This window comes from Betta splendens, chromosome 2 (assembly GCF_900634795.4).
Source record: "Betta splendens chromosome 2, fBetSpl5.4, whole genome shotgun sequence".
Taxonomy (NCBI): Eukaryota; Metazoa; Chordata; class Actinopteri; order Anabantiformes; family Osphronemidae; genus Betta; species Betta splendens.
The window spans coordinates 3,646,057-3,672,230 of NC_040882.2; the positions used below are offsets into that span (position 1 = coordinate 3,646,057).

General features: G+C 46.5%; 1 protein-coding gene and 1 long non-coding RNA gene across 3 annotated transcripts in view; one reads left to right on the top strand and one right to left on the bottom strand.

Moving 5' to 3' along the window:
* Positions 1-1,020: 1,020 nt before the first annotated feature.
* On the top strand, positions 1,021-25,284 carry LOC121201829 (uncharacterized). Its single transcript, XR_005896976.2, has 4 exons — positions 1,021-1,132; positions 3,480-3,698; positions 24,174-24,349; positions 25,131-25,284. It is a non-coding gene; the product is annotated as an uncharacterized LOC121201829 (long non-coding RNA).
* klf7a (Kruppel-like factor 7a) overlaps positions 8,741-26,174 on the bottom strand; it is a 30,308-nt gene continuing 12,874 nt past the window's right edge. Inside the window, exons 1-4 of one of the 2 annotated variants that reach the window (XM_055505002.1) lie at positions 21,795-22,180; positions 21,029-21,656; positions 15,493-15,616; positions 8,741-12,375 (exon numbers count right to left, since the gene is read on the bottom strand). In XM_055505002.1, the coding sequence (XP_055360977.1) occupies positions 12,324-12,375; positions 15,493-15,616; positions 21,029-21,656; positions 21,795-21,836 (846 nt within the window). In that variant the 5' untranslated portion in view covers positions 21,837-22,180 and the 3' untranslated portion in view covers positions 8,741-12,323. Of the gene's footprint in view, positions 12,376-15,492; positions 15,617-21,028; positions 21,657-21,794; positions 22,181-26,174 lie in introns of those variants that run through there. The other variant, XM_029130923.3, reaches the window with a different exon arrangement.

The window sequence follows — 26,174 nt, forward strand, 5'->3', positions numbered from 1 at the left end:
GTGCTGCCTATAATCCATAATAATGGAGTCAGACATTTTAATATAGAATAGCACAACTCCTGTAAAAGTAATTCAAGGGAATCAAAAAAATGACGGTGATAATATGTGCTCCCTGGCTGAGAACGTGTGTCCACAATAACAATGGATAGAGATCAGTAGAAATCATAAACACTTTTACTGTGAAGTAACCTTTGAACCAAAGTATAAAATTATGACACTGCTATGGTTTGGTAGTTTTTTAAATATTGATTTTGTCAAAACAAAAATCAGTTTTTGAGCGGAGTGTGTGCGTTTGCACTTGCTTGCGAGAAGCAGCAGATGGCAGTAAACGCCCAGATAAAACAACTGGAAGTATGAAGGCAAGTGAAAGGGAGAGGTGGTCGAACAGGTCTGATGTCTGTGGGTTGTGTTTCTCGTCACTGAAGGCAGCATTGGATTACATTACATACAGTGCATTAAGATTAATGTCAGTGTGTTTTACGAAATGTGGAACTAAATCATACGAACACAAATCAAAACCCATGTCACCGCATTAAAAAGCTCAAATATGTGCACAAATTATGTTAGATTCCTTAAAATGCAGGTGGCCAACCTCAGCCTTTGCTTTTCTGCCTAGTCAACACGCATTGATCCTTCCCACTCACCTGGTCAATATATTCTGTCAGATATGGTACGATTGGGTTCATATTAATATAGGGGGAGGGGGGCACACGACCCTTAACCCCGCCGTGTTGCTGTGTGCAGCTCTGCCTGGTGTCGTCCAATCAATCAGCTTTGATCAAACCTGTCAGCTGCGCTCAAGTCATGTAGCGTAGCTCAAGCATGACATCCATGTTTTCTAGGACAACACCGTCAACCTCCGTACATGTGTCCACCCAGACGTGACCGATTCATCACGTAGCCTTCACCGCCACATCTTATGGCCCTGTCCTCGCCTACTTCAGCACACACGCAGAAGCCATTTAAAAATATTAAGTCGATGGAGTCCGACAAGCGGCCTCACGTGTAACGCTTCAATATTCGCAGGAATTCCCAACATGGCGAGAAAGGGCTGTGGGAGAGCTTTCATCGACTGTGACGAGCAGCGCTGCTAATGCCGCATGGGGAATGTTCCTAGAAGGCAATCACACAGGTAATCCACACCAGCAGTAAAAAAAATATTAGATTGTACACTGTAAACTGTTTGAGCTGCTTGAACAGGTTGAAGAATTTATAGAAGTCGGTAATTGTGGGGAAGGAAAATGATAAAAGTCAATATAGGGGCATGTTATTTTATAGCTACTGTGTGTGCTTGTGATTGTCTGTATGTGTGTGTGTGTGTGTGCGTGTGCAGAATACATTTAGGCCTAATATATGTTTAGTAGCTGTTGAAAATACCTGCACAATGTTTTTTCCCCCTCTCCTCATACGGTGCTTGTACTGAGACATGCAGGGAAGGGGGATGGATAGATGGGTATTGAGAAGAAAATCCCACTACCCTGCAGAAATCTCAGCAGGTAAAGGCAGATTGTAGCCGCCGGTTGAAATCCGTGAAGTTAGAAAACAGCCTTGTTGCCACACTGACAGCCATGTGGTTTTTCAGGGGACAAGTTTTGTCACGGCTTTTGAAAAGGTTTCACAGCCCCCTCGGTCCTCGCGCACGATCTTTCAAAAGGGTAACATGGAGGCTGAAAAAAGACGGACAGCCACAGGGCCGGGGTTTTGTTAACCAGCTGCACCACCTCCTAAAGGGACTTTACTCCAACTTCCGAATGTGTTGGAAATATGCTGTAAACGCATCATGATGTGAGGAGCCACTTTCACACGTGCGCCGGGACCCTGAACGCGCCAGGACATCAAACGGCCGAGCTGCATGTGTGAAAGCAGACATCAAACAGATGTCTTGTCTTAGGTCTGTGTGACGTCTGGAGATGATGTCCGGAGTATTTGCCACAGTGAGCGAGTGTTCATGACGATAATATTATATCACCCGCCACGGGAAAAACACCTGTGAATGTGATAATGCTGATGCACCTATTTAAACGAATTAAATCCTTGAACTGATGACGTTGGTTTGTGTGAAGCAAAAACTTTGCAGATATGTTTGTAAATGTATTATTTTCAGGCCAGTTCAGTATTAGTAGTCGTTGTTGGACCAATTACAGCATTTACCCTGCTGAACGTTAAATGAACACGATGCTGTGCAGACTGGGTGGATTGATTCAAAGTGTGGTAGCACTGAAACGTTCCATTCAGACCAGTTTAACCACTACTAGGCAAATGTGAAACTATAGGCCAAGTTTCAATAGAAATACTGTTACGTTGTATTCTGTGTGCTTTAATACATCGAGCTGAAAATAACAATCCTATAAAAAAGATAAAAAAACATTAGGAGTAACGTCCCAGGTCGTCTTCTGGAGGCGTTTCGCTGTGTGCCAACCGGCGTTTCAATCTCTGCCAGGATATGATGATCTTAAATCTTCGCCCATTAAAACTTCAGTCGCGATCCCCGGCTTTCTCCGCGGCTGGTTGTAAAGAGCAAATATCGGGGCGATCTGAGCGACTCCGAGGCTGCGCTTTTATAGCCCAGACTCTCGCTCAGAAATGCACTCGAAGGGCTAATCCCGCTCTCCGAGGAGAGAGGTAGGTATTGGCTTTGATGATAGAAATGGATTAAACAGATTACATTAAAGGCCAGTCTAATTGAACCAATCTATCCTGATTCTGCCGCTGTAAGATAAATGATGAGAAGGCCAGATAGTATATGTAGGTCGTGAGTTTGCGTGACTGGCTTCAGTTTCCTCTGTGTACATTACAGGCTTGCTTAAATACTGCAGTTGCCGTTTTTTTAATAGAAAAACTTTGTTAAAGAAGCTTCATTAAAGATAAAACAAGATTTCTTAAATATAATACTTCTTAAATAGTTGGTCAGTGTTTGAGACACAGTCTGGGAGACAATTAAATTCAGTATCTACTGTTGGAGCTTAAACAGGGCAACAATACGAGTTTGTCACAAATGTTTTAAAGTCTGCTTCAGTAATGAGAACATTTCACAAACAATCCCTAAAATGGCTGAATCTAAAACTCTGAAACAAAAAGTGAAGAAACAAGCACAGGATCAGCTGCGCCGTGTGTGTGTGTGTGTGTGTGTGTGTGTGTGTGTGTGTGTGTGTAACCTAATAGTAAGAGGAGATAAAGTCTATAGTTGCTGCTGGTGCTAACCCTCCCTCTCAGGAGGGCTGCTTCAAACAAATCAAATTCTGAAAGCTTATGTAAGACTGGCCAGGCACAAAGGAGTCAGTTCTGCACCAGCACATTCTGATTCATCTGTGTTTCTCATTACGAAGCATACGCATTGCCTCTTTCTTTATCTTTTGCATGATTACCTCTGTGTGTGTGTGTGTGTGTGTGTGTGTGTGTGTGTGTGTGTGTGTGTGTGTGTGTGTGTGTGTGTGTGTGTGTGTGTGTGTGTGTGTGTGTGTGCGTACCTGTCCTTCCAGGCCAGCTCATTATTGACGGTGTCCAGTTGAAGTGGATGTGATAGGGTGACCTTTCCCTCCAACCTTGTTATCGATGCGGACTCGTTAAGCAGGACTGTTTAATTAGCAGTGGAATTGCAATCGGGGAGGAGCCGGAGACCTCTGTGGCCGTAGACATGGATCAATGGTCTTCAGGGAGCCTTTGCACTCGGCAACAGGGGAACCTCGCATGTGTTCGCAGTAAGCACACTGTACTCACACACGCATACAATTATAAGCTTAGGAATTTTTACTTCATTCACTTTATTGCATTGTTGACTTTTTGACTATTTAATTACATATACATATTATATAATAATTACATATTATAATAATATATCATCATATATAAATCTCATTACTTAACTTTTAAGAAAGACATTTGTAGTATTTTGCTGTACTGTGTGTGTGTGTGTGTGTGTGTGTGTGTGTGTGTGTGTGTGTGTGTGTGTGTGTGTGTGTGTGTGTGTGTGTGTGTGTGTGTGTTAGTTTGTTTTGTTGTCTATGAAGCTTCATAGAGCTTAACAGTCAAGCAAACTGAGGTCTTTTTTCTTTTACAAAACATTTGGGAAATTTCACAATTTGGAAACCTGGAAAGTAACAGCAGCTCAGTGTGTAAGAGATACAGTATTTGAGGTAGAAGTGTGTGTGCATATGTTTTTACTATAGAGATGTGGATCATTTAGTTGAACCTCTTTAAAGCAGAAACCTGCTCAATACTAAGCTGCCGCTTCATCAGGAGCCCCTACAGTCCTGCATGCAGAGGTGCACAACCACACAGTGCAGTTCATCCTCAGACTGCGACTAGTGGCCTCATGTGATCCACCACGTCCTCCCGCCATCGTGGCAGGTTCCCCTGCGAGGCTAATGTCCTGCTTTTATCTCAAGCCGAGTATAGCGGCGAGCCGCTGCGCCCGCCTCACCTCGGCTGACTCGTACGCATGCTTCGACACACACGTGCGCCTCCACGCGCTCTGGGAGGCGCGCGCAAACGCACGCCCGATTGAACCGGCGCGCGGGTACAGAGACGTCGAGGCAGAAGGAGCGCGAGGCGGGAGCCGGCAGCCGATGCACCTGGTGAGATCCAAGTGAAAGTGAGAGGCATGAAAAATAGCTGAACGCTCAGGTCTGTTGATCTATTTTTACCGCAGAACAGGGGGGGGCGAGCGAGCGAGAGAGAGAGCTTCCTGCATAATACATGGCCCTGTAGAGCAGCGGTGGCTTTTACATTGCAGCCTCTCACCGGGCTTCCAGGTGTCTGAGCTGTCTGTCACACAGGCAGCATATAGCAGAGCCAGGTGCTCTCACGCGCCGCGGCTTGATCTCTCCCTCTCTCTCTTTCTAAACTGGGGGGCCACCAGTCTACCCAGCTGCTCGCTGCGTCTCCAAACGCGAGACCATGCCTGTATTTTGATTCGAATATAAAAGCACTAAGGAGCTTGCGGAGAGGAGGAAACTAGTTCAGCTTCACGTACAGTTCATCGCTCCAGTTGGAATGGGACGGGATGGTACTCAGATGTGAGCGCTCTCACACATCTGGGACATGTGCACAGTGTTGTGTCAGGGGTTGAGCGCTTTCGCGTGCAGCAGCTTGTGAATTAAACGCGTCTCGAAAACAACAGCGCTACAGTATCTGAATTTAGAGAGACACGCTCAGCACTGCGTGTTGTTATATTCTGGTATTCTGCTCATGTTAGTCTCTAACTGAATCCCAAATTTGTGTTCTTCTCTAAGAAATTCTGTAAATCAATATCCGTCATGTCACAATGGATTTGTATTGTTCCAAAATCAAACCCGCTTCCTTTAATAGTGTACTGGCACTTTCTGTCTAATAAGTCAACATTAAAGTAGAAAAGGACATAGAATAGTTTAATTTTTCCATCTCTACATTTTGGACCAGACCACTGGAGCATCCCTAAAGGGGGTTGGGATGCTGCTGGGCATGACAAGGAGGAAGACTAATGAAAACTTGATGAGGACGCTTCTCTGAATCCACCTGCATGATTAGGCTTTAATTACCCAGGGCCACCTTGACATATTCCCTGCAATTGGAAGTACCCAAGCACTTGGCATGCTCCAGCCACGAATCCACGCACACAGTCCTCTGTAAATAGGTCTCTTCTCATTTTAAATAAACGCTGCTCCGTGTTTGCACTGCAGCAGGAAATGCCTTGGCATCTCACGTTAACGCTGGTCTTTTGTGACGATCGGTTTTAAGGAGTTGAGCCGAGGAAGAAGATATTCCGAGGAAGGCTTTAAACTTGTAGCTGCTTCCCAGAATGCTGGCATCTCCATGTTGCCAGATGTGACAATAACATCCCTATAAGGCTGCCAAACGCCTACAAGACACCCACAGGCATTGGCAGCTCCCTTAGCGAAATCTTTTGTTGCACAAGCACATGAAAAAGGGGCTTTATGTTCTGCTAGTTAAGTGAATCGCTGCCTTGCCTCAAGAATCGGCCTTTCTTTCATTACAGTCGCTTCGATTCAGCGCCGTCACGCCGTTTATGCCCTCCTCCGACGGCACAAGCTACCGCTGAATCACTGTACTGTGTATGAAACAAAGGCAACATTTATGAAAAGTGCTCAGGTGTTCTGGTGAATAGAGGAGCAGGGACGGTGGATGATTCAAGGCCAGGTGGGTTGACAGCATCGCAAAGAATGAGACCATATTTGAGAAGTCTTTAAATGTTTCAATTTTGCCTTTTAAAAGTTCATTTCACAAGCTGTCAGCTTTTAGGACCTTCAGTCTTACTTTTATAATGAATTCACGGTTGTAAAATAACCCAGAAATGTCCCAAAATAAAAGCATCTCATGCACTGAAAGAGGTTTTAGAAGATGGAGGTCAAGAGCCTTAACTAAAAGCCTAAATCCAAACACCAACGTTTATGACAATATAAGATAATATAATTGGATGTTTTAATCTTGTTGTCCTACAAGATTTACATAGATACCATCATTTGACACAGATGACTGGATGACGGGCTACTGAGTACACAGATCCAAGCATCCAACTGCTGTGTTTATCAACTGCACTTTTCTATTATTCAGATTATTCTGCCTGGGATCCCCGGTGTAATTAGCTGTATAACAAATTCACCCCGTTCCACACGGTCTGAATTGTGTTTTACTCGCCAGCTGTCAGATGCTATTAGGAATAAAGGATTGTACAGTAGGCGTGGAACCTGCAGATGCCTGAGTTTGGGTTTTGACCCCAGCTGTGCAACCTAAAATATTTCTAACTTATATTGCTTTATATTACATCACTTCCTGATCTTTCCCATTTTTAAGATTCCAATGCTGTGACTCAAGGAAAAAGATGTGACTTAATAAGCACAAGTCAATCACATATGCAAACTGAAACTATCCTACAATGTTAAAATGAAAAACACATCAACCTTTTTTCCCACAGAATAATTTTTCTTTAAGGTCACAAGCAAAACATTGAGTCATTGGTTTAAGTGAAATGATGAGAAAATGAGTTTCTGTCTTCTGCCTTCATAGCGTTGCATTTGTGTGTTATTTACTGTATATGTATCAATTATCAAGGAAAGCTTCATGTCATCGGTTCCTGGCATCTGCATTTGGAACTGTGACCAAACCAAAAACATTTAACATTGGCGTCTTATACACAAGCCACATTATCCCACTGCTCTAAAAAAGAAACATCTGAATCTAAAATAAACCACTAACAATCATAGAACCTTATCACTTCCTTTACAGTGATATGTGTGTGAACCACTCAGGAAATTTTGGCTTCTTCGTAAATCCAATGTAGAGATTCATCTGCCCTGCTGACAACTGCCTGTCAACATTCTCACCTGGCTCTCCTGCTGCTTCCATCCTGCTCACTCTCAAAGGAGAAGCGAGGGCTTCTCTTTTGTGCCAGTCAAACAAGCCAGCATTGAAACAGGAGATTTATAATATTGTAATTAATCCTCATTAATACGTAATGTCATTCTGGAGCTACCCTCTCATGTGTAGGACAACACATAACTGGTGTTGGAGTAATTACTGACGTTGAATGTGTGACGGCTACGCCAGCATCTGTCAGAACGGGTAATAACGTGATGGTGATGATATATGGTTTTCCCACAAACATCATAGAAGAAGACAGCACGCCATCATTCAGGTTATGAACTGCTAAATATACTTTATAGAAAATACATGATCTCCCCGTGTTGATGATTGCCTCATTGCCGCGTTAGCATCAGCATTTAGCGGCAGGCACCGATTGTTTTCCAGCACGTTGCTACTGCTAACGAAAACTAATATTAAGAGTGCACAGTGTCACATTTGCAAATGTGCGCGTTAACCTTTATAAATACGGCCGTTAAGCTCCGCGGTGGACTCACACGCAGCCTCATTTCCGTCACACGGAACAAAAATGACGATTGAGAAGCGCTCATGGGACGCATGACCTTTACAGAGGAACGACTCCATCGTTTCTAATTTCAGAACGTGTCTCCGGGATTGACATAGTAGGTGTAGTTAGGTAGATAATATGTGGCTGTCTGTAATTACAGATAAAAGAGCATTAGGTTCGACAGATACATGTAAGCTTCTTGATGAGGGTGCCTATTTCAATTAGGGCGCATTAAATGAAACAAAAAACCTTATGGGAGTTTCTCACTGCCAGACCCAAGGAGAATTAATACACTGCGTAGGGCCATTTAACAGAGTGTAATTACTCCCTAATTATCCATTAGTTATTCGATTACCCTTTTATCAGCTAGTCATGGTCAAAAGGCAGGAATAGCAGATAAGTCATCACCTTGGTTGGTAACAGATGTAATTAACGTGCCGTAGCTCCCTCGGAGGGGGGCGACGAGCGAGTGCGTCCGGGCAAAGTGAAGGCATTCTGGCTCATTTCCTGCGTCTGATCAAAAGGAGCGATAAAGCTGATTTCTTTTCTTTTCTACTCAACAAGGGGTGGCGCGGTGCAAACAGCTGAAAAGGAAGGCTGTAAATGAATTTCTCTGCCCGTTTTTGCTATAGAACTCGCAGAATGCAGCAAACCTGAACCCGTGAGCGTGTGGCCAGCTAGAATAGAAGCAAAAGTATGTGAATGCAGTCCGGCTGCTCATTATTTCATTATTAGCAGACTGAATGGCCCTGTGATTGAGATGTGATAAGAAATCAGGAAATATTCTATGAGAAGATGGATGATTAGGTGCATATTGTTGCTGGATGAAACCGCCATTAACAGACGAGCCAAGAACCATGAGTCCTCCATGCCAAACTGCTTCTACCATTTATTACACGTAATTACATTCTTAAATAAAAACGATTCACCGAACAGTTCCTTGCATAGAGATATTACAATACCAATTTAAAAAAGGAATTATGAAACAAACCGGTAACAAAAATAAATCTTTCTCATTTTTCCATAATAAAGAACATTATCGTACCCATACATCATAATATACAAATGATAAATTTGAAACACTTTGTACAGGAAAAAAGAAAAAAGGGAAAAGACAACGGAGGAAGAAGGTGGGTGTGTGTGTGTGTGGGGGGGGGGGTGTAGTCGGACAGAGGAGAGGAGTTGAAAGGGATCATATCTGAGAAAATGGAAGAGAAAAGAGAGGGGGGGCAGCGATGAGGGAATGCTGGTAGAAAAACGGGGGTGCGTTTGATTTGAAATTCAGACGTGGTGGAAACAGAGGTGGTGCCACACATAGTAATGCACCCCCCATCTCTGCTGCAAGCAAGAGCTGCAGAGTGAATCTGTGACTCTCATGAGGTGGAATAAAAAACGGTGAAAAAACATACAAGGAGAGCGAAGAATGGCTGCGCCCGTGTATGTGTGTGTGTGCGTGCGTTTGTGAGTACGCTCAGGTGTTTGGTGTGTGACGGCGGGGTTTGAGGACGCGCTTGTGCATATGAGCTGAATGAATGAACGTCTGTAGAGTGTCTGCGTGTGAATCGATGCAGCATGTGTGTGTGTGTGTGTGTGTGTGTGTGTTAAAAAACGGCTACTATACAGGCTTGATCAGGTGTGTGTGTGTGTGTGTGTGTGTGTGTGTGTTTGTGTGTGTACAAGCAGACAGGAAAAAGCAGATATGCAAGTGATTTTTTTTCCCCAAAAAAAGTCAGAGTGCAAATACAAACAGACAAAGAACCCACAGGCACGGCAGTTTTGACAGTCATTCATTAAGATGACACGAAACCGAACTGCATCCTCGGAGACGACATGAAACAATCTTTTTCCAGGAAACACATTCACGTTGGAAATCCCAGTTTCCGAGTGCACGCGCGAGGGGGAACTGCTCCGGCGCCAGATTTGAAAAGCGCGCCGTAATTGTTCCTTTGACGTCTGGGTGAACATGAAAAGACGACGACACGTCGGGTGCTTCGGGTCCGAATCCCTCGGTCGCGTGTGATGAGCGCGGGGACGCAAACGAAAACCTCACGCACACTGCCACGCATTCGCAACAAACTCACTTCACCGGGAGCGCGTCCTGTCGAAAACACTGACACGCGCGAGTAGAGCTGCCATTGGACGATGCGACTTGAACCGTCGCTCGGAGTTAAAACGTGTATCTGCCGCTTCCTGTTGCGGTTCCGCCCTCCGGCCGGTGCGTTCAGGGGCCTGTCGCCTACACGTGGAACGCGAACGGGGCCGTCCGGCTTGTTTGCACATTTAAAAGAGACACGGTCGCAGTATTTATGCGCAGCGGGAGTCGTTTCGGATCTATTTCCAGAGCTGCAGACAGATCAAGCCTGGATATGATTGAGCCGGGCTGCATTCACACCCGAAATCGAAATGCTCCTCTGGCAAACTGAATGGAATCAATGTCGTGTCTCCCGCTCTCACATCAGGCTGCACCGTTTCCCTCTAACATGTCTTGTGAAACTGGAATAAATACTTAGATTTAATTGTTGCTATTACAGTAATCACTTTTTATTTTTACCCAAGCTGCCTTTTTTGACACGTGTGACACTTTTAGCATAATGGATTTTTATGTGCCGTCCAAGGACAAATGTTAATTCCACTTTTTTTCTTTTTTTTTTTTTTTTTCTTCACGTTGCTCCTACGAGTCTGTGCGCTCGTGGGTTTCACTCCACTGCAGCTTCACAAGCTGATGGGGCAGTTATCATTGCTGACTGAGCAGATCCGTCCCCACCCCCCCACACACTTCAGCGACCCACTGGACGCCTGCACTTGTGGCCTCCTGCTGGTCGAACACGACGGTTAAAGTGGGAAGTGGCATCAGCTGTGGCTGGCTACTTATAAGTCTGAACCCAAGTTTGGCAAAATTGTTTAACCACATTAACTGTAAGTGTTGTTATAGTCATGTTGGGTACAGTGACATGGATCTGAGACCCAACTGCGCGAATTTGTGTCGTCCTACAAGTCTGTTCATATCCAGTAACCTGCGGAGACGCTCCGCAGTGTGCATAGGGTCGGATTAGGAGCGGGTGGCGTGAACCGCACAGGACCTCCTCGACCCAGTGGCTAGTCAGGTGCCAATCACTCTCAAAGACCAAAGAGATCATCTCAGGCATCTACAGTAGACTCTTGTGTTTTAGTTTTTTTTTTTGGCTGCATCCATTTCTGACACGTTTCTCAAAATGATCTTTTTCAATCGTGTTTGTTCAACAAATAGGAGAATCTTTTCTTAGAAACAATATAGCCTTTACAGTACATACATAGTGACCTTGTTTGCGTTCAGTGTGTTTATTGATCAGCTAGGGAGCTGCTCGGACTTGTGCATTTGGCTGTCTCTAATGAAAAGTCACTGCTTAGTGAGTTCCAAAAGACATTAGGGCATTTTTACAAAAAAAGTTTGCAAAGAGTCAATTGTGCAGCAGTTTCTGACTCTACATTGTGTTGTAGAACCAAAAATCCAGGGGAGGAACGCCTCCTCTGACTCGTCCAGCATCTCCGGATGCTCCGTCGCAGTTGACATTCTAGGAGATGAACAGTCTTTCCCAGAGTAGATTAGTTAGCCTCGTCTGGTTGTTACCCTCAGCGGATGACGTTCATAAAGCAAGTCAGCCCTCCGGATGACCTCAATCAGTCTTCATAGCACATCAGTGCGGAGGACTCCCACCTTCAAGTGGTGGGGAAATCCAATCTAGCCATTCATTCAGACAAGTGCGCCGATGTCATCAAACCAGAAGGATTTATAAATGGATCCTGTTAGCAGATGTGACACAAGTCAGATGAAAAATTGTCAAATTATTGTCTGTCCAATATATAAGATAATAAACCCTTTGGTGATTTGTAAAGGCTGTGGCATGTTTGAGAGAGTGAAAGCCCAGCTTCTTCGCTTGTCCTGTGAGGTTGTGGCTCCTGCTGGAAACGAGCAGTTCTCCTCAGCGCGGGGCGTGTCCCGAGGAGAGCCAACTTTGAATATACACACAGCCGCTCTGCTGTTGGCGGCAAAATGACTGTACAACTGGTCCGGTTTGGTGCGTAGAGCACTGCTGCATGTCCAGGGCTGACGTTTTTTTTTGTTTTTTTATCCCCCCACCAACGGATGATTAGCAGAGGCCGTAAGAACAAGTAAAACAGAGAGCTTCCGACTACAGGCGCACGTTCCACCGCTTCCGGGTGGGAAGGAGCGTCCCGATCGTCCACGCGGCGGCCGTGGGAGAGGCCTCCGTGAGGTGAGGGCGTTTGACAGCGGATCCGTGGATCAACCTGTAGTCTGTAGTGAGTCCAGTCCGCGGCGGCCAAATCCGCCGTTCCCGTGCCGCTCTCCCACATCCACAGCGTTTAGATTTTCCTTCAGATGATGTTTACCCCTGGTTCCTCCACCCCGCCTCCGTTCCCTTCCCTTATCTTGCGCTCTCGCTGACCTCTCACGAATTCCTCAGATGTGCCTCTTCATGTGTAGCGCCAAGTGATCCGACCGCGAGAAACACCTGCAACCAAACAGAGAGCGGCTTGTTAGCGTGTTAGCGGTGCGAAGGGAGGGGAAAAGTAGTTTGTTTTGTCGATCGAGCTAAATGTTGCTGTTAGCTAGTGAGTGCTGAGCCACTAATGCACACGTAATTAGTATATGTGTAACTAATTCATAATCAGCATTTTCAGCAGCACTCCTAATGACTTCAGCTGCACCATGAATAACTAGAGAGCCTGCAGATGGATCTGTTGAAACCCTGTAGAGAGGGGGGGGGGGGCTGCACACAAAACATGTGCTGTAAAACATAGCTAAATTAGATGAATCAAAGCCTCTCATCTGAAAATCAGGCTTCCGAGAATCGCTGGGGCGTTGCTGCGCCGCCGAAAAAGTGAAATTGCCCCGGAAGCACGCAGGCCTGTGTTGTCTCCGCGAAGGCTTTAAAAATGTTTGATTGCGTCAACTTGATTGCCACAAATTGACATAATGTTTGCTTTCAGCCGGGGGTGGGCTTATTCTGCGCACACGCTGCAGACGCAGTCGATGTGGGACGTGCAACGCGCTGTTTCATCGCCGCTCTTAACATTGTTTGCTTTTCCCCGAGAGGAGCGCTTTGCAAAAACGAGTGTTCTCTTAGGTAATTGCAAGCTGCATATAGTAATTTGTATGTTAAGGAGTATTTGAGACTGAGTTTATTTCAGAGCTCGCTAACATGATTCAATTTGATAATGCTTTGCAGGAAACGCTCCCAAATCGCTGTGCTTTAGACCCTTTACAAGCAAAGCGGTGAAAGCAACGTCTTAAAGTTTCATTTTCAAAATAGACTTCGAGGTCTTCAATTATATTTTGAAATGTACAAACACACTTTGAGATAAGCAAATTATTAAGGATTCATTATATCTGGTGAAGTAAAAAGCATCCAAATACTGAGAAAAGCCCCAGTTTGGGCGCCCGACTGCTTCTCTCTCTGCAACAGTTGATTTTTTTTGACACCACTTTCAGATTGCCTCTATCCACCGAGACAGAAGCAACTGTCTAAGATGTCTAGATGAATCAGTGTTTGGCCGAGAGAGGGAGTTACACCACGAGGAGCCACCAGTCATCCGTCTTACTGTCACACCTGACACCTGCATATGTGCCTGCACGTGTGTGTCTGTGCATGTGTGTTTCAGTGTGTGTGTGCGTGTCAAAGCACACGTGTGGGACTGCTACTTGGCTTAGGAGTCTTAGAAGGGGGTTTGTGTGTGTGTGTGTGTGTGTGTGTGTGTGTGTGTGTGTGTGTGTGTGTGTGTGTGTGTGTGTGTCTGGATGAGACAGATGGTAAAGTATGAGTCACAACTTGGGGGCACGACACCAGCTGGCACACCGTTGGTCTGTCTCCTCCTCCTACTCCCCCCGTATCCCCCGTCCTCCATCTTCTACCCCATCTTTTCTGTCTCCCTTGTTTCCCTTCTTCCTTCATCTCAGCAGGGTGCATTTATGCGTGCGTGTGTGTGTGTGTGTGTGTGTGTGTGTGTGTGTGTGTGTGTGTGTGTGTGTGTGTGTGTGTGTTGGGCTGGAGGGGCTGGGCGCCTTGTGACACATGACAGAGGTGGGCCCAAATTAGGGATGTGCCTGCAGGGGGGTCTGGTGGTGAGGAGAGGTGGGAAATCAGGGGGTGAGAGGAGGGAGTAATACTGTATTTACAGTCTGTCCAGCTGAGACCTGATTAAGTTGACACTGCCCGGCCCTCCGCTGCCACACACACACACACACACACACACACACACACACACACACACACACACACACACACACACACACACACACACACACACACACACACACACACACTAAGCTAAAGTACCTCAGGTGAAGAGGGATTTCTTTTTGTGCTCTCATAATGAACCTATACATGATTCAAGAGACGACATATTTAAAGACGAGCCATAGTCTATTGTGAACTAAACCGTCGAAAGTACTGCCAATTATTTCCATATTATTATTTTAATTGAAATAGAAAGAAGAAGAAAACAACCACAATACAATCTTCAAGAACTCCTCCACCAACTGTTTGGTGAGGTGGAAGTACAAAAACTACAAGGTGCTCTTATTTTTGCAGTGTAAACGTCTTAAAAATCCTCCTTGTTGTGGTTGCTCTCTCAGACAATATTGCTTAAGTCCCAGAGGCATCAGCCGTGGCCAGATCACAGACAGAGGAGTGTAATTAACATAGAAGGACAGATTTTAATGTCTGAGTCAAGCTGATCTTTTTTCACGGTGAATAACGGCCATGGAACGCTTGATCATTCTGTCAGCGGGTCACATTTAAAGGATTCGGGGAAATTAACATTTTGCTATGCTTCATAATTAAACAGACGGCAAGGCCACTAATTAAGTCACTGGCAAATCACATCAGATCAGGTCTGCAGAAGTGACAAAAGCCATAAACCTTTGCACCTTCGAGTGAAACGGACGTATTGCTTTGTAAAACCCAAACAGGAAGAGATTATTCAAATCAAAATACTCCATTGTCCTTTAGTTTCACCTGAGTGTTAATAATAGTTTGTCACAGCTGGCAACCCAAAAAGCGCCCTGAATAATGGCTGCATTACATTATGAATTATTAACTTCAGTGAGTCATAAGTTATGAGCAAAAAAAGTGAGGTTTATAAAAAAGTGATGCCCCAAAACAAATTAATATTCCTTAGCAGTGATGTGTGGTAGTGCTAATAGGGTCTACAACCATTTTACACCTTTGTCTCAGTGTGAAAGCAGCCTCCAAATCAAGGCCACCTATCAGCATGTGTGAGGATTCACTATTAATATGCTGCGCGGCGCCTAATGTAGGCGTAGCGCAGAGCGAGCACCCTTTGGATTCCCAATAAAAGACCCAGAAAGTTGGGTCTCTCGTGTTGCAGAGGAGCGCACATTAGTAATCCTGCCAGCACACTTTCAAACTGGGTCAGTACCAAACACTTTTGGGTGTGTTACCAGCGTCTTGTAGCACTTCTCCACTTAAACCCAACTGTGTTGCAAAACACAATGGGGGGAAACGGGGGCCCGCTGCGCGAGTTGAACTACTTCAAATAAACCTCGGAAAATGGAAGAAAAAACATATAAAGCGGAGGAAGGGAGGGAGAGTTGTGTTTTGACAGACCTGTCACAGTGGTTGCACTTAAAGGGTTTGGCGCCGGTGTGTTTGCGGTAGTGCCTTGTCAGCTCGTCGCTCCGGGCAAATCGCCACTCGCAACCCTCCCACGAGCACTTGTACGGCTTCTCACCTGGGGGATAAAAAATAAAAACAGCATAAGCACCTGTTTCATCACACAGCAGCCACCAATCACACACACGCGTTTGTCCTTTGTGGCTATGCAAAGGGGAAAAAAGGAAAAAGCAGCTGCGTGGTGCCGGTGTGGAGTCGTGAATCCAAATATTTGCTGGCTTCAAGCTGACGTTTGACAGGGTGTGTTGCAAACTGAAGGTTTATACAGAGGTTACAGCCTGTAAATTGCAATTGCAGTTTGCAGTCTGTTTAGCTCTCACTGGTAAAAATACATCTGCTTCGGTTCACTTTGTTTTTCGGGGCTGGAAAGAGAGTGAGGAGCGATGTTTAACACCGAGATGGAGGAGCTCCCACTGGTCTCCGATCTTGCTGAACGCGCAGAAGAGGAGTAGAGGGGTGGAGAGAAGTGGAGCGAGAGAAGAAGTGGAGAGGGGTGAGGGTGAAGAAGGGGGGGGGGGATTAAAGGCAAGGTGGATGAGAGCGAGCGAGCCAGAGAGTAGAGGAGGTGAGATGAGACCAGGAAAGGGAAAAAGTGGAGTAGGAGAGAAGTGCTGCAGAAGTGGATTAAGGCAGAGGAGGCTGCAGAAACGCCTGCAGGGGAGGGAGTAGTGATAATTAGGCCAGACACACGACATAATGGAAAGGAAGCCACAAACTGCCAGCTGCGTCCAGCTCGGAAGACGTCACCTGCATCGGTCACATCCCATCTGGACCGCCAGCTCGCGGCCCAATGCAGGAGCCCTGACCAGCTCTGCTTGAGCGGCACAAAAAAGTGGCTTAATTTGATGAATGTGATGTTTAAAAGGGAAGCAATCAATGGCTCAACGGCTCTGTGAGTCAGAAGTGAAGGGGACGGTGGTTTGATGCCATTATCTGGAGAAACTGATCTGTTCAAGTTAACAGCAGCTGCATTGAATTGTAGGTGCACGAAACAAGAAACAAATCTAAAAAATACAAATGATACAACATCAAATGTGCATAGACAGCAGCCACGTTACAGTCGACTGGACTCCGAAGCAGATGTGTATTCACAGCAATGATGAGAGGAATGACCTCTGGGCAGCAGTCAGAAAATGGAAAAATGTAAACCTAATGAACATAAATCGAAAACAAAATACAATGTGACTCTGTCCCCAAAACATAATTTTAGTTTTGCTTGTTTTTATTAGGCATAAAAAAACTATTATATCAATTCATTTTGCATTATTTTGTGTTTATTTTTCATGAACAGTTTTATATCTGAGTGGAAATTTAAGTGTTTGTTTCATTCCCTTCCTTCCTTGCACGTCCCAGTTGTTTACATCCATCTCTTCATACTGCCTCACTTCCCAGAAACATCCAGAGCAGCAGGTCTGGGCCATCCGGGTCTGGCCAATGAAATTCCCAGGAGCCAGGGATGCCTGAATGTGTAGCCTAGCAACGGGAGTGGGGGGGTGCATATCTATGTGTGTGAGGAGGGGGATGCTGAAACACGAGGAGGCAGTAGTCAGTGCAGCTGGCTGGATCTGGCAACGGCACGCCGCCATGCCACCGGCCAATTAGCGAGCAAGCTGGCAGAGGACGGAGGCAGTTGCCTAGCAACGGTAACCGTAGAGCTGTAAGGGGCAAGAAGTAGCGAGGGAGGGGGCGGGGCTTGGGTAGCAGTGGAAGTGGTGCTGGTGGTTGTGGTGGTGGTGCAGGTGGAGGGGGAGGAGAGGCGGAAGGTGTGGGGAGGGGGTGGACACTCAGATACCAGAGCCTGCAGCAGAACATAACCACTCAGCTACCGACTCCTCCAACGATACGCTGCCCCCGTAACCTAGCAACAGACCCCCCCCCCCCTCCTCCACACTCCTCTCCCTCAAGATGCCCTCATCCAAACAGGCAACTGGAGCAGGTACATACTTTCCTTCTCAAACACACACTGGCCAGGGAGGATACTTTAGCCCACTGTATTACATACAATTGGACTGATTGACAGTTTAAAATGGCAATCAGTGACCTAATCCAGTAGATTAGCCCAAACTCAGTATAATCTGATTATGCTCTCTTACTTTTGGATTACTTTGCCTGTAAAACATATAATATAGATCATGAAGCTAAGTGGATTATTTCTTCTCCTTTGCAAAGTCAGGATGAGTGGACGGTACTGCTCTGCAGAAAACCATTATTTATTTTAGATTCATTCATGAGACGAGCTGACACGATTGGATAACTTCAGACAAAATACATGTGCAATTAAAATCCCCCCTCCCCTCATTTTTTGGGAGTAATCAAATAAACCGCACCGTCTTCCGTTCCATTCCTAATTCAATAAATGGGTATTTCCTGAGTCTCTGTAATCACATTAGGTGTAATCTGTTACTTCCTAGTGCCGTCATAAACACACATACATCCACACGCGCGTTCTAGCTCCAGCCTCTCAGGTGCCAGTGTTGAAGTTAATTGCATTCCGTCCATTAGCCAGAGTCGAGGCCGGGGCCTCAGAGGTCATTAGGAAGCTCTTGGAGAACGTTTTATAGGCTCCCGCTCACAACCTGTAGTACAGACGAGCAGGAGGGAGAGAGCACGGGTAAAACAAAAAAAAAAGAAAAAAAGGGATGATGGGAAATGATGGAGAAATAATGTGAGTGAAAGGCCCTGTAATAATGAGCAAGCTATTTAACATCTTTACAACCTGGGAGCAAATTGCAGAATTTACAAGTGCATGAGCCATTTAGATTATGTATATTGTAGTTTATTTTATAGATAACTGTGAAGTGAAAGTACAATCTGATTAACTGATCAGATTGATTACTGATTTACCTAATATATATAAATATATATAGTATAGTTTGGTCTATTCTTGTTTTATTGTTCGACGATCACATAACAAACCTCAGTTCTTCTGCATTGGCCAGAAAAAAAATTGCTGTAATTCTCCCCAAATTGCTCAGCCCTTAGAGAGAGCGGTGATAAAACAAGAGCATGTGAGAGGCTTACTTATGAACACGTTAAGAAAACACTGGTACAGGACGAGAGAGCAAGGAAGATTAGACAGAACCAGAGGAAGACGAGGCAGACGAGGAAAAGAGGAGGAACAGAGACGGCAGAACAACCCGGCAGTCCTCGCGTTGTGCCCATTCCTTCACCCGAGCCCAAAATCTAATTGTACCATTCCTTATCTGCCATAAGCCTATTCACGAAAAGCTCTACAGGGCACTGTCATTTCAACTCAGCCTGTCTAATTCCAGATTAAATCGTAGCCTTTTCTCCGTCAGTAATTTATGGAAATAACAACTAAGAAAAAGAGGATTTGAGTAATGACATCTTTAAACTTGTCAGGATAATGGCTTAGTGAATGAGGGAGCCCGTGGCACTGCTGTCTCTTCCTGACGAGGGTCGCTCCTACTGTACCTCCCCCGTTCCCGTCTTCCCATCCTCATCTATATTTTGTCTCACTTCGTGTCACTCTCCTCGTCTCTTCACGGGCTTTTGTGTTTCCTTTTGTCGTATCCCACACCTCGCCTTTATCGTTCTACCTTCCCGGTTTGAATAACAAGGTAGGTGTTCTTTGGGTGGATGCTTTCATGCCAAGCACCTTTAAGTGACAATGATAAGCTCAAGGGGGAAGGGGATCCTCTAGGAAATGACTCCTTTATGGTCCTGTATGTAACATTACATGTTATTAAACCATGCTCACATCAATTTTGAAACAATTTGCTGAATCCTTTAAAGGGCTTTTAACAGATTTCAATATAAAATAGGCTGTCTACATTTTTAGATGTAAATTTGTTATGCTATTTACTATCTGCATTAAACCATAAAAAATGGGTTGGCTTGCTTTAGGAGAATGTGATTTTGTGACATTTCAGCAGAATGATTAGAGGCTCATTGGTCACCGTCTGCTTGTATTTCTCTTCGGCCCTGTGCTGTCCTATGGATTATTAGCCCGCCTGCTTGGCACGAAGTTTAAAATCACAGGGGGCTTCAGACATGCCACACCGCGGGAAATCAATTACCGCACGCCTGCGCCCTTTGCCCCGCTCCCAAGTCGGCGGCGCGAACCTGGAAAAACGCAGCGTTTACATCATCGTCAACGCTCAAAAGTTGATAAGTAATCTGTATTCAAATTTACAGCTCCGACCCAGGCCCGGTAAGACGGGTCATGTGCCGCGTCTTTGCAGCGCTGGTGATCTGTCAACCGAATAGTTTAGGGGTTTCGACGGCGGGGAGTAAACAAATCTAATTTGCGCGGCTTTAACTTCATTTGGCGTGATGGATGCTCTTTGCTGTACCTATCCTGCTGGAGGCACATAAAGAAACAGCTGTATATTAGCATGAGTCCAGACGGCGGTCTGCCATACATTTTAATTTGTTGTTCTAGGCTTTCCAAGCACAGCCCTATCGGATGTCAGGATTCATCTCATTATGCCCCTGAACGCCTCTCTTAAAGGGGGGGTAGAGATCTGTCTTCTCAGCCGCCACCTTGCTTAGTGTGAGTAGAACCTAGAACGCTGCTAATTCATCCTTTTTTTTCGTTTCCCCTTCATTACTATTGAAATAGATCCACCGAGGGCATCTCTCATGACCTCCCCCCATGATTAAAACACACTGTCACAACTGAATCTATTTTTGTGTGTGTTGAAATGATCCTAAAACCTGCCGCTGACAAATGACACAGTCAGACTGTTTCTACCCTCAGACTGAGAACCACTGACCTAGACTTATAGAACGCACAGAGGACAAGAAGGCCTGAAATATACCGGGGAAATGGCAGCCTATCCAGGTCAATCCATCCATCACTGTGCAGTTACTCAGACGGAGGACAGCTCTCTGACAAGGGTCTGAGTGGTTTAGGATTGAGATGGAAGAGCGGAGGAGTTATAGTTCCTGAACCCTCCCCCCTTCTCCCCCTCTTCCTTCTTGAGTGGAACCTTGACAAGAAGGGCCTGTCCTGGTTCGGCGTAAAGATGTGTGGGAAGTAGAAAGCGTCAGGTGAAAGAAATGGATTTTCCTGAAATCGTCGTACTTTCATCTGACGGTGCACGGTGATGTTTCCATATGGCACCGAGGGGACCGGGGTTTAATCCCATTCCCTCGATTACCGAGTCGTCACTCTTAATGTTTCTTGTCATATGCCAATTTTGCGAATGTGATGTGGGTGGATTTGCCTCAGTTACAGTCTCTCAATCAAAAGGTTACGTAAGAATCTTGGACCGTGGACCGTAGTAGTGAAACAAATACAAAATGAGTCCAGTTTAACCGTCATGCATCATAATCTGTGAGCCAATAAGCAGAACATAAGCAGGTGCTAACAGGTGTTCGTATATTAACTGAACCAAATTGGAACATAATTAAAACATAATTCTGATCTAATCTGATGAAAAAATTGCTGATTTCACCCAACCCAACCTCCACAAACTCCCCCAGGCCTCTGACTAATTCCTACCTGTGTGCGTTCTCTGATGAGCTTTTAGGTGGGAGCTCTTGGTGTACACCTTCCTGCAGCCGTTGAACTGACAGCGGTGAATCCTCTTCTTGTTCTCCGGCAGCTCCCCGACCCCTATCACGCACGCAGCACCCTCGTCCTCGTCCTTCACCTGCACGGGGAGCGCGTGCGCCGCCACCAGCCGCGCGGCGCTGAGCCCCACCTTCCTGGCGACCAGCTTCAGGGTGAGCGTCCCGTCGGCCGAGGCCGTCAGCGTCTGGTTGGACTTGATGAGGTGCCGGCCCAGTTCTGGCGACGACGGGGGCGTCAGGGAGGTGACGGCGCTCAGCTGGGCCTGGTGGACCCCCTCGGCGCCTTCTACAGTCTCCAGTCCCTGGCCTTTGGGCTTGAGGTCCCTTTTTGTGGCACCGCTGGAGGGTATGTTCTTCCGTGCAGGGCAGAGGATCACTGGAGGGGGGCTGGGAGGTTCGGGGACGCCGGGCCGACTGGGGAGCAGGGTGTCGGCCAGCTCTTCGTCGCCGTCCTCCTTTAAGTAGGCCGGAGTTAGGAGACCATCCAGGTCCTGGTCGAATAGTTCAGACAGACGCTTGGGCTCCGTCTGCAGATAACGCTCCAATTCTAGGCAGGTCTACAAGAGAAAGGGATGAGAGGACAGTTTAAAATTAATTCAAGCTGGTTCACACATTCGGGCAACTGCACTGGAATGCCTCCGCTCATTTTCAAAATCCCACTTGACAATTTCAACAGCTATCAGATCATTCCGTACGCCTTTATCCGCTGTGGAGAGAGAATATCTCTGTGGCGCCATCCACTCGCCCAGACAGGCAGCCCGGCCGCAGTGCCAGCTGTCGGGAGCGCACGCGCGCCGATAGCCAGGATTACCTGGCAGCTCCAGCAAGACGTCTGATTACACACTGATTGATTGCAACCGCTGCAGCGCGGAACGAAAGCGAGGCGAAGCGCGCGGGGGGGTGGGTAAGAAATCCTGAACAGTTCAAAACTCCTATCAAACAACATTTTACAGAGCTCCAACACGCCGCGCGTGCCAAGCTACACTAGGAAGATTTATTCAGCTGTAGTTATGGTCTGCTTCATTCCCATTACTCCAAACGCCTCCGCCCCACGGAGGACGAGTAAAACACTGCATCCCCAATTTGTGTGAGGAGTCTATTACTTCACAAAAGAAAAAAAAAGGAACCTAGCAAGGCGAAAGAGATGCCCCGTGTCCGAGAACGAAGCTATTAGGTTTGAGCGGACGACGGCGGTTTGATCCCGGGGATCGTTGCGTTCCACTTGTAGCCACTAACCCGTTTTGACAGCTGAGATGGGGGCTAGCAGCTCCGCTGGGCGCGCGCTACTCGCCACTTCATTTGTGTGTAAATAGGCCCTGACAGACGGCGTAGCTAGTTCCATTATCAGGAATAAGGCTGTACAGACTGCACACATCAGAGACGTTTACAATCTTACAACCCCCCCCCCCCCTTCCCCCCCACGCCCCAACCCCTGTTCACACCTTCTAAAAATAAAACCACACACCCCCCTCTCCTCAATTTCATTTTTAAGGAAGAGTCTGTTGCTAAGGCAGTCTGTCGTCTACTTCCAAGAACCAAAAAAGAATGAGTTGTTTTTCTGACTGTTTGCACTCTTTGCATGCTGACATCAAATTAAAACGCTGCTCAAGAACCACATCTATAGCGAGAAGTGACGTTAATGCGTCGTGCCTCCTCCCTCCGCCGCCTCTTTCATCTGTATTCCTGTTTTCGGAGCACAATTAAACACCGAGGCAGCTGAAGCACAAACAACGACAGTCTGCGACAGCCTCTGACGGCTTCACCTGCCCTCGCGCCCTGCACACTCTCCCCCCTCGCTCATTGTCACCACTCTCTCCTCCCTCTGCCTCACCCCCTATCGATTCGCCCAAATCACCCTTTTTTCTCGCCCTTTAATTCCCTTTTTCTTCTCATTGCCGTTTCCTCCTCTCCCAAGGTGAGGACTAATTATCTGCTAAAACCAGCCAGTTAAAGGGGACTTTATTCGGAAAATGCTGAGGACTGCAAACCAAGTTGAGTGTGTGTGTGTGTGTGTGTGTGTGTGTGTGTGTGTGTGTGTGTGTGTGTGTGTGTGTGTGTGTGTGTGTGTGTGTGTGTGTGTGAAGCACAGATAGTTCAAGGGAGCGGAAAAGAGGATAGAAGCGGATAAGTGAGAGGGGGTCTGAGTGGAAGGGGAAGATGAAGGTGGGGGAGGAGAGTGATGGAGGGACAAGGTGAAGCCGGCTGGAGAGGAGCAGGAGACAGAGTGAGGGAAGGTCTTGACTTCATTTTCTCAGTGGGGGGTGAATCCTTTTTTGGGAGTGTGACATTTGGCGTAACTGGATCCTGTCAGCGGCAAGCCATGGGCCTCACACACACACACACACACACACACACACACACACACACACACACACACACACACACACACACCACCTCATGCCACGAGATCCAAGTGCATCACCGTAGGTTGTAACCTAACATTTAGAGTGTGTGTGTGTGTGTGTGTGTGTGTGTGTGTGTGTGTGTGTGTGTGTGTGTGTGTGTGTGTGTGTGTGTGTGTGTGTGTGCATACCGTATGTGGGATGTTTGACAAGGTAGGAGGGATAAAAGAGGCTACAGGCAAAGGGGCGGTGGACACGACATGCTTATCATGCTCTCCCATTCCAAAATGTCTTCCTTCTTCTTTCCTCCCGTCATTCCATCACACTCCCAACCACCACCCCCCACCTCCCTCCCCCAGGTGGTGACATTAACATTGTTAGAGAGAAGGTCATGCAGTTGATCAGCAGTTCTTGTGTGTGTACTGTGCAGCAGTGTGGGTGTATCTACTGAATGTGGCTGCATGTAATTACGCTGGTTTGCGTGTGTGTGTGTTGCATAATTACACTACTCTGCTTGTGTGATTATGCAGGTTTTTCTCTGTGTGTTTGGTTGAACACCCACACATGCATAAACACGTCTATCTTGCTTGTTTTGTGGCTTAAAGTGAAAAGAATGTGTAACTTGCATCGATGTGTGTGGATGCGTGTGGGCAAGGAATCGAGAGCCAAAGGCATCGCACAATAGCCAAAATAAAAGCACGCTCATGGGCCACTTCAACTCTGTTTGGACAGACGCCGATCTGGGGAGCCAGCGTCAATTGGCTTTGCGCAAAGCCAGGGTCCATTTCCTAAAAGGCTTTCAGGATGATTCCTCCACGCGAGCCAGGATAAGCTGAGACAATCCGATGGCAGCTCCAGCAGCCCCACCTCCAAACCCGCTGGAAACCGCTTTGGGGCGGCACAGGACGGTGAGGTGACGCTGGCCCGTCTTCCCACGCACATTCAAGCTTCCCTATTATCAGCCTCTGCTGCACTGCACTCTTTGTCCAGTGAAATTTAATTTCTACCAACCCAGTAGGCTTTGACAGTGTGACAATGAGCCAGGACACTAAATGGAGTTCAGTGATTACTCATTTTTTTATTTGCACGTGTGCTTTTTCATACGGTGACACGACAATGAGGGCTGATTACGTGCTGATTAATTACAACGCGAGCGGACGGCAGGGGATGAAAACCGGAGACAGCAATGTAAATAATATAAGCATGGCTCAAAGCCATGCAGTGGCCTGACCCCAGCCTCAGGTCAAAGGTCAATGCAAAGTTTTTGCCAGCCACGCTAATACTGTTCCCCTCACTTGTACATCCTCTTTGTTCCATTTATTTAGGCTAATTCATACATATTTAAACAGAACACGCTTGATATGTCACCAAAATGGCAGTGACTTTCAGATACTTTCTTTTCTCTCGAGTTCTCCACTAAATTAAACTCATCCTCAAACACACACACACACACACACACACACACACACACACACAGTACATGTGCACGCTGAATCACACATGCGGCGCACACATCAAGTTCCTGAGGCTTAAAATACAGCAAGTGTGACAAGCATTCGCTGATCACAAGACATGCTTCTCCCGGAGCCAAACCGGCTGAGAGCTGTGAGCCAGTCCTGATTCACTCCCTCCAACCTTTTCATACTGTTACTCTGAAGCAAGAAAACATGCCTCTCTCTCTCTCCTCAGCTTTGATTCTCCTCCTGCGATCGCCCCCTCTCCTCCCCTCGTCCACGGGGCCCTTGGCCTGGCAGCTGATCCTCCCTTCACATTTGGCCTGTGCCGAGGCCGCCCGCCATCACCATCAAAGCGTAGGCTGCCTCCCAACTGTTAGCACCCCGCTACGTCGCTAATAAAGAGCCTGGGTTATAAATATAAAGACAGGAGCATGCGTAATGTCCCAAAGGAAGGCCCAAAACACCACTAAACACATAAATGTAATGGGATGGATATGGCTCATTAATTTTAGGACGATCGTGTTCCGTTTTCCTTACAGATGCTGTGATACACACAAGGTGCTATCAATAATATTCAAGGCTGATGTTAAAAGGGTTGAAAAGGCCAACTGTGTTTGAGCCTAGTGGTGGTGGGGGGGTGAGCCGGAGGGGGTGATGCTGCATTGTTGGTAAGTGTGCAGAGGTCGGGGCGTTGTGCTGTCACATCCTTTCAAACATGAGCCGTGATTCTCAGCAGCAGCGCTGTTGCAGGGCTCCATGATAGAGATTGTAATTGACACGTAAAATCAAAGGTCTAAAATAAGTATTAAAAGAATTATGATGGGACCAAACAGCCAGCGTTCTCTCGCTACAGGCTGAGCACCTGCTACATTCACACCGTCACGTCCTGAACTGCTGTTATATAACATACAACATATAATGTGTTTTATTCTGGTGTTTTTTGTATTTGCCTACAGTTTATGGATTCACAGCACAACATTGTTGGGAGGGGGGTTTGATTGTCGTCATCATTTTCCTGAAATTGGAAAACGATCCCTTTCCCCAGCGCCGACGTGACGCTGTGATTACTTGCTTCAGCCATTTTCATATCTAGCTGCGCTTTGATTACTCATTTTAAAAGTGAGTAACATTCATGTCATGGTTGAATTAACACTCACGCGCTCGTCTGCTGCCGTTGCGTGTCTCCCTTTGTTTGCCTCGCGCTCAGCTGACAGTTTTGTTTATTGCCGGCTTTTATTTAAGGCGCGTGGCGGTCGGGGGGAAACGAGACGGGGGC